This window comes from Pipistrellus hanaki, assembly GCF_964339955.1.
Source record: "Pipistrellus hanaki genome assembly, chromosome: 2".
In the NCBI taxonomy this organism is placed as follows: Eukaryota; Metazoa; Chordata; class Mammalia; order Chiroptera; family Vespertilionidae; genus Pipistrellus; species Pipistrellus hanaki.
Window position 1 is genome coordinate 185,983,377 of NC_140504.1, and position 11,730 is coordinate 185,995,106.

Sequence of the window (11,730 nt, forward strand, 5' to 3'; positions counted from 1 at the left end):
GTTCCCCTCAAAATGAGAAGCACCGCATACATGCTAGACCACATGTCCCACGGGGCCAGGCAGCAGAGAACGGGGAACTGAGACTGTGCCTGTGGGAGTATGGCGGTGGGGACATCCCCTACTGGGCAGGAAGTGAAAACACGTGTTAGAGTTTGTGGTTGAGGGGGTTGTAATATGAGTTTTGAATTCCCACAAAAGCTGACTTGCAAGAGAGAGGGAGAGAGAGAGAGAGAGATAGCCTGGCCCATTAGTTTGGCCCTGTGATAAATGAGTACCAAGTAGACAGATTACAGAGCCTAAGAAAACACAGTTGAAACAAGTGTTCCATCGTGTGAATTCAGCACAATTCATTGATCCATTATTGATGGCCTTGTGGGCAGTTTCTAGTTGGGAGCTATCAGGAACATTCTAGTATTGCTGCTATAAACATTCTAATGTTTTTGGGGGAACATATGCATGCACTTCAAGTGAAAGTATGCCTAGAAGTGGGGTTGTGGGATCACACAGCTTGCATACATCCGTTTTATTGGCTGTGTTCCATTGTGATCTACACACATGAGAGCTCCCCTTCCCCCATATATTCTCTAACACTCCGTGTGGTTTCCTTCTTTTGTATGTTAGCCATGTAGCCAGCAAACTTATGGTTTGGATTTAATTTCCCTGATGGCTCAGTGGAGCACTTTTCATTTGCTTTTAGGATATTTTTTCTCTTGAAATGTCAAGTTCTCTTGCCCATTTTCTATTGTGTTGTTTTGTCTTTTCCTTGGTGATTTTTAGGAATTCTTTATCTGTTCTGGATATATTAATAGATCCTTTATCAGATGTACTGTGAACCCCTGCTTCCACTTTGTGGGTTATCTTTCACCACCTTAATGGTGTCTTTGACGAACAGTTCTTAGCTTTGATATAGTCCAGTTTATCACTGTTCCCTGTATTTCTACTGCAAGGCCACGCCAATGTCCTCTCAGGGCCGTTTAACTGTTTGAAGTGAAGTCCTGGGGTTGCTCGAAGGACAACGAACAGGGAAGCGTGTTCAAGAGGGGCAGGCAGGGGAGCGGGATCTGATGGCCAAACTGTACCCTCCTGGACTTGATAGAAATAAAGCCTTCATCTTTTTTTTTTTAATTTTATTTTTTTTATTAAATTATTATCTGTGCACATATTTTACCATTGCCCCCCCCCCACTCCCATACATACCCACCCTCCCCAGAGTTTTATATCCATTGGTTGTACTTATATGCGTGTATACAAGTCCTTCGGTTGATCTCTTATCTCCCTCAGATCTCCCTCCCCTCCCCGCTGTAATGCGACAGTCTGCTTGTTGCTTTACTGTCTCTATATCTATCTTTTGGTTAATCAGTTTATAATGTTCTTTATTATCCATAAATGGGTAAGGTCATGTGTGTGGTGTTTCTCTTTCATTGACTGGCTTATTTCACTCAGCATGATGTTCTCCAATTCCATCCAGGTTGCTGCAAATGATGAGAATTCCTTCTTTTTTATGGCAGCATAGTATTCCATTGTAGAGATGTACCATAGTTTTTTGAAGGTCTTCATCTTTAGTGGCCTAATGAGGAGACTAGGGCTCTGAGAGGGTGAGTGCCTTTTCCAGGGCCACACAGCTGGTGACAGGTCTGGGACTTGAACTTGGTCTTTCTAGCTCCTGGTCTAGTTCATTGTCCAGAGGTTTGAGGATTAAAGTAAGCCCAAAGGGTCCTTAGAATCCCCTCCTCCATGTCTGCATGGCTTTGCAGGAAGATGACAGGGGAATATACCACCAGGAAGAGGACACTTGCTCCCCTGATGGCCCTTCCTGACAGGGTCGCTACTCACGCAAGCAGTGTTCCTTGTCCCCATGACCTCTGCAGCCTGAGAGCTGGACGTGACCATCTTTGCTTTGTCATTTCCAGGATCGCCTTCCAGATGCTCTACGACTTCGCAGCACTCAGCTTGTCCCTGGCGATGGGTCTAGCATCTGGTCTCTTGACAGGTCAGTGCGCACCACCCTACCACCACTGCCCAGGCCCGGGGCCCGGGTTCAGAGTGCATCTGCCTCATGGCTGGATGTGCACAGGCCCATCCTGTTCCCTGTGAGCCCACCTCCTCAGCTCCAGCCAAATGATTAAAAAAAATACAAACACACACACAGAATCACATCCTTCCAGACCTGGAAAGGCCCTCCGAGGTCACCTGCCACAGGTGTGGACACTGAGGGCCAGGGAAAGGAGGAGTGGATTGCAGCCTCTTAGAGCCAGGACTGGTGATCGCACCCAGTTTTGTACAGAAGGCCAGGGAAATCCTTATGCCAGAATGCTTACCTGAGGACATCCATAATATTATTTGGCTCAGCAAATATTTATTCAATATCTACTATGAGCCTAGCACTACTCTTAAGCACGAGGGACGAAGCAGTGAATAAAACAATACCCTGATCTCATGAGCTGACACACTAGTCGACAATAAATAGGCAAACAAACGCATACTATGCAAGATGGCGGTAAGTGCTATGAAGATAACTAAATCAGAGTGGGGGGACTAGCCAGTGTGAGGGGAGTCTGCTCTTCTGGAAGGGTGTAAGGGAAGGCCTAGCTAGTAAGTCTTTTGAGCAGAGACCTGAATGGAGAGAAGGAGGGAGGCATACAACGTGTTTATTTGGGAGAAGAGCATCCTATGAGAAGGAACAGCATGTGCAAAGGCCCTGAGGCAGAAACATGCTTTGTGTGTTTGGGGAACAGCAAGGAAGTCGGTGTAGCTGATGTGGATAGAGTGAGGAGGGGCGGAGCAGCTGGGGTTGAGGACAGAGTGGTAGCAAGGAGTCAGGTCCCTCTTAGAGGTGGGGAGCTACTGGGGGTCTTTACATGGAGGATTGAAGTATACTTCTGCTTCTGCAATATGGTCAAACAGAAAAGAACCTGGGAGAGTTGTTAATGTGCCAGTCTTACTTACATGCCAGGTGAAAATGCGCATTCTGTTCAGAAACGTCCACTTTTACTCTAAGTGAGCAGCTTTTATGGGTTAGACACTCATACATTGCGTCCCTAAGCAGGGAGTGGGTGCCAAACAGGAGACCAAGCAGCATAAGCAGACACGAATGAACGGTGTGGCGCTGGGCGCATTACCCCCCTTCTCTGGGCTTGGCTGGCTTCTCTGTATAACGGAGGGATTATGGCAACGAATCGTCTGGCTTCCTCTCCGCTCTGACACATGTAGGGAGAGACTTTTTGGAGTTCCCCGGGTGCCTTTAGAGAGTAAAACTGTCTAGAATTACCTTAATGTACCATCTGGCCTCAGCTTTTGAGTCTGAGGTGATTAATTCAATACAGATGAGAAAAATGCTTCCATCCATACGTTTACATTCTGTTCTGGGTAGAGTGGTCCTATTTAGCAAATGAAAGTATAAGGTGCCCAATTATTTTAAATTCAAAATTAGCTGAGCATTCTGGCAACCCTACTACACCTGGGCTCTCCACCATTCGCCGATGTTACCGAAGTGACACGGACTCACTGACTTGTACAGGATGCTGGGGGCGGGAGTTCCTTATGCTCTAATGGGTTTAAGAAAGAGAATAGCGGAAGAGACACCTAGTTTATTCCTCGAAGAGTTAAAACCAATGGGCTTTCCTCCTCACATGTTGCTTTGGACACAAGGGAACTATTTAGAAAGAACTTGGACAACAGAAGAGCAAAGTGGCCCCCAAGCAACCAAAATAGCACCAATTGCCTTCTGAAAGCCAAGCATTCTACTTGTCAAGAGACCCCATTATGGGAATCTGTCTATGCTATTTAAGGTACAACCCCATCAGGTGTGGTTTTTGGGTTTCCGACTCAGGAAGATTAGAAATAGCCAAAACCGGTTTGGCTCAGTGGTAGAGCGTTGGTCTGCAGACTGAAAGGTCCCAGGTTCGATTCTGGTCAGGGGCATGTACATTGGTTGCGGGCACATCCCCAGTAGGGGGTGTGCAAGAGGCAGCTGGTCGATGTTTCTCTCTCATCAACATTTCTAGCTCTCTATCTCTCTCCCTTCCTCTCTGTAAAAAATCAATAAAATATATATTTTTAAAAAGATTAGAAATAGATTAGAAATGGGGTAGGTTCCTCTGGGTAAGGCACACTAGTATGTTAGAAGTGAACGCAGAGTCTCACAGAGGACAAGACATTACTTTATTTTTTAAAAATATATTTTATTGATTTTTTACAGAGAGGAAGGGAGAGAGATAGAGAGCTAGAAACGTCGGTGAGAGACAAACATCGATCAGCTGCCTCTTGCACACCCCCTACTGGGGATGTGCCCGCAACCCAGGTACATGCCCTTGACCGGAATCAAACCTGGGACCTTTCAGTCCGCAGACCGACGCTCTACCACTGAGCCAAACCGGTTTCGGCAAGACATTCTTAACATCAGACACAGGAACACAAAAACCTGGGCTGCTGGACAGCAGGCCGACAACCCTTGACAGCTATCTACCTGTGTTCTATAACAATTCATAAGTGGATGTTCCCAGCAATGGTTCTGGCTTTTTTAAGAATCTAAATGTATTCAGTGATGACAAGAAAATGCAATATGGATTTACGTATTTAGAAGGATTTTCATTAGTGACGAGTAAACCTCAGCTGCCTGGAAAATTCATGTCGGTGATAGAGCTCGTTTCTGAGTAATTCTAGCAAAACGAAACGTGCTAATTGCACCTTACCTGCCAAAATCAGTTAAAGGCATGCACAACAACAGAGAAATATGACTATGCATGCGCCCACTCTTGTTAATCTTACTACTGAATACATGGAGACCGATCATCATTGAAAACACACAGATAAATCTGTGAATGGCATGTCCCTGCTTCCTGGGAAAGGTAAGCGCTCACTTCGTGGATTCTGGGAAATCTGGCAGGTTTTACTCTGAATGCACAGGGCCAAGCTCTCGGGGAGAGCCTGGACGGGTGAAAAGGAAGGGGCAAAAGCCGATGGTTATAAATTACTTTCCTAACTACGCAAGCGGAACCTGGAGCTGAGGCTGCTGGGAGTTCACAGTATTGGACCTTCCAGGTGCCTACTTTGTTTGAGCTGCTCTCCATGGTAGCTCTTGTGTTTCAAACGGATAAGCTTTCACGTTGGGGGCACAGTCTGATAGGGCTGTTCTATCCTTCTCGGGCAGCGTGTCAGATCCATGGTTTTCCTACACCTCTCAGGGTCATCGAAATCTTTAAAAATAATTGCTCTTGCCAGTTCCTGTGAAAAGATGCGTATAGGATTAATTACGCGGGCCAAAGAAGAACAGTGCTTCCATTTGTCTGTCTCCTGGTAGTGGGAGGGAAAAAAAGGATTTCTGCTGAGATACTATAGTTGACAGGATATTTTGAGACAACAAATGCTGTGCTCTAAATGTTCAACATTTTTTAATGAATTTAAACAGGTCTCATCTTAAACCTCAAAATATGGAAAGCTCCTCATGTGGTTAAATATTTTGATGACCAAGCTTTCTGGGAGGTAAGTTGTTGTTTTTTTAACCTCTTAATGTCATAGATGTTGAGTGAATGAACTTAAAAAAAGATATGGCGGCATATGTTAATTTGGTGTTTATGAGAGTAAAATAAAAACACATGAAAGTGAAGTAAAGGGTAAGAAAGGAGGAGCAAATCCACAATGTGGTAAAGGCTCCCTGATGCCTCAAAGTCAGCGAGAACCAGGGTTGAGAGAGCTCTTTCTGGCCACACTTCTTCCCACCTGGAGCTGTCCATGTGGGCAGCTTGACGTGAAGGTGATAGAATCCTGAATGCAAGAGTCAGCAAGTCTTAATACCCTCATTTGACAGATGCTCAGAGTGGAGCCAGGACTGACCAAGCTCCCAAGTGATTGAGTGGCAGAGCTGAATCTAAAACAACTCTTGATCAATGATAGCTGGCGGACACAAGGAAACGTTTAGTATAGAATCTGGGGTCATTTCTCCAGGGGACACAAAGCTCAAAGAAGTCACCTGCATTACATTGTAGCCGTTGTTATCATAACTGGGCTACACACTGTCGCCCCCTGCCCTCCTCCATCTGACCTACACTCACAGTTCACAACGCACTCGGATGTAGGTTGCCTTGGGTAATCCTACTATTGAAGCTGAAGTTGGAGAAGCGGGGATCAATACTGCCTGTTATTGATCAATACTGCCTGTTACAAACGGGAAGTGGGGGCTGACGGTGGTTGGGCTAGTGCCCAGGATCATACTTCAGGAGTGGCAGAGACAAGACCAGGACCCTTCAGAGTCCCCGGCCAATCCTTTCTCCACCTGCTTGCCCATCTACTGATCACTAAAGGGTCAGAGTACCAGTGTTAGTACGGGCCTTGCCACCTGTCTCCGTAGGAGCAAAACAGAGGACCTGCCTCTTCTCTCCTCCTTCCGCCTCTTCTAACAGCGTTGTAACCGGCAATGAACCACACATATTTAAAGCCTGTACAATCTGATACTTTTAAATGTGCTCCACACCTGGGAAAACCATAGCTACAATCAAGATAACGCACCTATCCGTCACCACCAAACATTTCCTCCCGCCTCCTCGGAACGACTCCCTTCCTACCCCACCACACCCATCCCCAGGCATCCACCGACCTGCTCCCCATCGCTGTAGGCTAGTCTGCATTTTCTATAAATTTACAGAAATGGAACCAACCACAGGACACATGCTCTTCTTCACCTGGCTTCTTTTCCTCGGCATTGTTCTGAGAGCCATCCACATTGTTGTGTGTAGCCTCCTCATGCTGCACCTGCTTCTCTCTCATCACTGGCTCTTGGCTTTTCCCAACAGCCAATCTCTTCCCATGCCCTGCGTGTGCTCTTACCCTTTTAGCAGAAGCAGATCTGCATTCTAGTCCTAGCTCACACCTGGTAAGCTCTTCAGGCACACCGCTTTACTTCTCTGGGGCTGTTTCCTCATTGGTAGAATGGGATCAAATTCCACACTCTGGATGCAGACAGATCTGGGCTCTGCCACCTCTAACTCTGTGACCTCTCAGAGCGTCAGCCTCCCCATCTCTGAACTGGAGAGAACAGTCATGTCTCACTAGGCTGTTGTAAGGATTCAAAGGAGATAACGTGTGAATGTTAGCACCCTGATCCATAGAAAACACCCCACATGTTAGCTACTCTGACTTCCAATTCTAGAATTCTGTAATCCAAGCGCCTCAATATTATAAGGCACAACTAGAGAATTCAGGATGTAGTCAGCTTGCAGAAGAGAAGACCCAAAGGTGACCTAAGAACTGTCTTCAAACACTAAGAAGCTGTTGTGCGGGAGAAAAAAGGTTCTTTTCTATGCGTCTCCAAAAAATGTACCTGGGCCCCGTAAGTAATGCAGTGTAAACTGTTACCTATTTGAACTGTCAGCAAAATGGAATGAGCTCCTTTAAATGGTAGTGAGTCCACTGCTACTGGCGGTGTTAAAAACACACACAGAGTTCTATTAGGCAATGATCCATGTACGGAGCCATTGGAAATGAGATCTGTCTAGGAGCTCTTCCAATTCAGCCTTTATGCAAGAGCCTCTGTGATGAGACATTTTGGTCAATATAGATTTCAGAAGATCAAGGCAGAATCAATATGTGTACAAATTTTAAGAGTGGAAGGGCTCATCTGTAACAAAAATGTTTGCTTTGCTTTTACAGTTTCCTCATTTGGCTGTTGGATTTTAAGCAAAAGCATCCAAGAGAAACAAGGCCTGTTCCGAAACAAGAGCGCCTCCTTTCCCGTTTTTGTGTGTGACAAACACTCGTCACTGCAGTCTCCTTGTGTGCAATGACACGGGGTCAGAAATAGATTTGATATTAAAAATAAAAGACTAAAAACTTGTTTAAATGGCAGTTTCATAACAACTTTATTTTTTTTATTTTTTATTTTTTAAATAAATTTTTATTGTTCATATTATTACAAATGTTCCTTTTTCCCCCCCTCACCATTGCTCTCCTCCACCAGGTTTCCACCCCACCCTCTGCCCTTTCCCCACTCCCCATTGTCCTCATCCATAGGTGCACAGTTTATGTTTAGTCTCTACCCACACCCCCCTCTCCCCTTTTCCCCAAGAATCATCAGTTCACTCCCCTTCCATACCTCTGATTCTATTATATTCAACAGTTACTATTGTTCATCAGATTTTTTTTTTTAATTTCCTTGGTTTTTAGATTCACTTGTTGATAGTTACGTATTTGTTGTTCATAATTTTTATCTTTGTTTACTTTCTCTTCTGAAAGAACCCCCTTCAGCAATTCATATAATTCTGGTTTGGTGGTGATGAACTCCTTTAGCTTTTTTTTATTAGTGAAGCTCTTTATCTGACCTTCGATTCTGAGTGATAGCTTTGCTGGATAGATTATCTTTGGCTGTAGGTTCTTACTATTCATCACCTTGAATATTTCTTGCCATTCCCTTCTGGCCTGCATGGTTTCTGTTGAGAAGTCAGCTGACAATCGTATAGGTGCTCCTTTATATGTAACTACCTTCTTTGCTCTTGCTTCTTTTAATATTCTCTCTTTGTCTTTTGCTCTTGGAATTTTAATTATGAGGTGTCTTGGTGTGGTCCTCTTTGGATTCCTTTTGTTTGGAGTTCTGTGCGCTTCCTGGACTTGTAAGTCTAATTCTTTCACCAGGTGGGGGAAGTTTTCTGTCACTATTTCTTTCAGTATGTTTTCGATATCTTGCTCTCTCTCATCTTCTGGGACCCCCATAATTCTGATGTTGGTTCTCTTGAAGTTGTCCCAGAGGTTTCTTACATTATTTTCAATTTTCTGGATTCTCTTGCCTTCTAGCTTCTGTGGAGGAGTGTCTTCTGGCTCTTTATGTTCCAAATCTTTGACTTGATTCTTGCGATCTTCCCTTTTGTTTTTAGGACTCTGTAAAATATGTTTTATTTCAGACAATGTATTCTTTATTTCTTGTTGTTCCCTTATCATTTCTTGATGATCTCTTTTCATATCCTCATAGGTCTTATCCATCTTTTCTAGGAAATTCTTGAAAAACCTTATAAGCGTAGATTTGAACTCTATATCCAGACGCTTTTTGTCCTCCATTTCTTTTGTTTGTGATTTATTTTGTTGTCGCATTTCGCAGTTACAGATGGGATGGGGTTTCAGGGTGGAGCCTGCAGCTTTGGCTTCCGTCAGCCCTGCCCTATGCGGGTCCTTCAGTGCTCGCTGCCGGCGCCTCTGAGAGAAAGGTGCCCTCGATTTTCGCCTGCTGCCAAACTGTCTATGCTCTCCCCCAATGAGCCTGGTATTGGGGTTCAGTTCAGTTGGAAGTGGAGTTGGAGGTGGCGTTCACAGCAGTCTGGAGCCCCAGTCTCCTTCCCGTCAGGGCAATCCCGCGGCACAGCCGGCCGGCCCTTCTCTGCGCGCGGTGTGCGCGCCGCCGGGACCTCCTTTCGCCGCGGCTTTCCCGGGGTCCCGCCTTACAGCCCGGCTCCCTATGGCTGAGCCTGGGTCCCCGGGGTCTGGGGAACTGGGGTTCAGAGCCGTCGGGGGCCTAGCACAGTCGGAGTTTTATCTCCTTTCCGCTAGGGAACGCCCGCCAGGCACTCGGTTTCCCCCTCCTCTCTGGCTCCGTCCTCTCCGCGCTCCGCGTCTCCGTACCTTGGGCTTTTCCATCTCCTCCGCGCCTCCTTCTGGTTTTGTCCTTGCTTCTCGCTGTAGAATTTCCAGTCAGTCAACCTTCCTGTAGTTCTGGGCAATGTCTGTTTTATATTTTAGTTGTATTTTATTGAAATTGTTGTGTGCGGCTGCGGCTAGGTCTTCACCTGGGCGCAGCCATCTTGGATCCTCCCAAACTGTCATAACAACTTTAAATAAATGTTTGGTTTCATTAAAAATGATGCTACCAGTATTTTCTTGGATGCAGGCACCTCATTAAGGTTTGGGTTAAACTTCTTGACAATTCATAGATTCTTTTTCATGCTTAATAAATATGCTACCCAATTAACTCTTGTCTACACCAGCAGAGCAGATGATAAAAAAAAAAATAAATAAATAAAAAAAATAGGGGAAATGAGCTCACTTATGTTTAGTCCCTGCAGACATTATGGTTTTATTCCAACGGTTTTCCAGGGACAGCAGTTCTTATTCCCCAGGCACATTCTGAATGAGCTGTGGGGAAAGACATCATGGTCGGCTGAGGAGGTGCATGGCCTCAACTTTAAACCCTAGTTCCATGACCTTGAGGAAATGATTTCAATTTGCATTGTCTGAGTTCTCTCATCTGTGAAAACAGAAGGGGACTTCAACCTCTAAGATCCCCTCCAATCCTCACAGCCTATGGCTGTGAAACGCACCATGGCCGATGTGCTGTGGGATGACAGCAGTACAGTTATGTCTTTGACCAGGCCACATTCAAAACATACATACAGGGAGGTAACTATGGCGACAAGGTTTAAATCACCTGAGAGAGATTTTGTGTTTAATGAAGGCTAATTGTAGCAAGTTTTATGAAAGAAAACATTTCAAACTGTAGTTCTGAAGAACATGTACCCATAGTTAGTTAGCTCCTTTAAAAAAAAATCCCACTTGGGCCAAAACTGGTTTGGCTCAGTGGATAGAGCATCAGCCTGTGGTCTCAAGGGTCCCAGGTTCGATTCCGGTCAAGGGCATGTACCTTGCTTGCGGGCACATCCCCAGTGGGGGGTGTGCAAGAGGCGGCTGATCGATGTTTCTGACTTTATATCCCTCTCCCTTCCTCTCTGTAAAAAATAAAATATATTTTTAAAAAATCTCACTTGGCTTAAATAAGGTGGGGAGACTGGGGGAATGTGGGGGCAAGAGGGAAGGGATAGCAGGGTTCCAAAGAGGAAGAGACTATGAGCACTCCCAGTAGTTAACGTTTGTAATCATAATGGACCTGGCTGGTCTATTTTGAGCATAGTGTTTCACTGCAGAGATACAATGAAACATGAAATCCAATTTACTATGAAACAAAACCACCACCAACAAAATGAGTTACTTGAGTATAGCGTCAATCCCTATCCTTTCCTTCTTTCCTTCAATGGCAGCTGTGGAGTGACTGTGTCCCACCAGAACCAGGTGGCACAGTTGATGACGGATCAGTGGCACAGAGGGACACTTCGTTTTAATATATATATATTTTTTATTGATTTCAGAGAGGAGAGGGAGAGAGGGAGATAGAAACATCAATGATGAGCCGAAACCGGTTTGGCTCAGTGGTAGAGCGTTGGTCTGCGGACTGAAAGGTCCCAGGTTCGATTCTGGTCAAGGGCATGTACATTGGTTGCGGGCACATTCCTGGTAGGGGGTGTGCAAGAGGCAGCTGGTCGATGTTTCTCTCTCATCAACGTTTCTAGCTCTCTATCTCTCTCCCTTCCTCCTCTCTGTAATATATCAATAAAATATTTTTTTTTTTTTTTTTTTTTTTAAAAGAAACATCAATGATGAGAGAGAATAATTGATTGGCTGCCTCCTGCATGTCCCCTACAGGGGATCGAGCCCATAACCCGGGCATGTGCCCTTGACCGGAATTGAACCCAGGACCCTTCAGTTCGCAGGCTGATGCCCTATCCACTGAGCCAAACCAGCTAGGGCCAGAAGGGGCACTTTTGAGGAGCCTGGTGGCTGGATCAGGAGCTGCTCCCGACATGCTCACTCACCCTTTGGGAGACTTAATAGCTCCTTACTTGCACTGAAACATTTCCAGAATTTGGAAAAACTGAATAAACCCAACACAAAGTATAGTGAGAAAGAATTCTGACCACTGAA

The 11,730-nt window shown here is 45.3% G+C and overlaps 1 protein-coding gene across 2 annotated transcripts in view; it reads left to right on the forward strand.

Annotated features, from left to right (window-relative positions):
• The window catches only part of LOC311617946 (RH-like protein), a 32,178-nt gene extending 24,365 nt beyond the window's left edge, over positions 1-7,813 (forward strand). Inside the window, exons 7-9 of one of the 2 annotated variants that reach the window (XM_084875020.1) lie at positions 1,911-1,990; positions 5,408-5,481; positions 7,645-7,785. In XM_084875020.1, coding sequence (XP_084731146.1) covers positions 1,911-1,990; positions 5,408-5,453 — 126 coding nt within the window. In that variant the 3' untranslated portion in view covers positions 5,454-5,481; positions 7,645-7,785. Of the gene's footprint in view, positions 1-1,910; positions 1,991-5,407; positions 5,482-7,644 lie in introns of both variants that reach the window. The other variant, XM_084875019.1, reaches the window with a different exon arrangement.
• Positions 7,814-11,730: the final 3,917 nt, after the last annotated feature.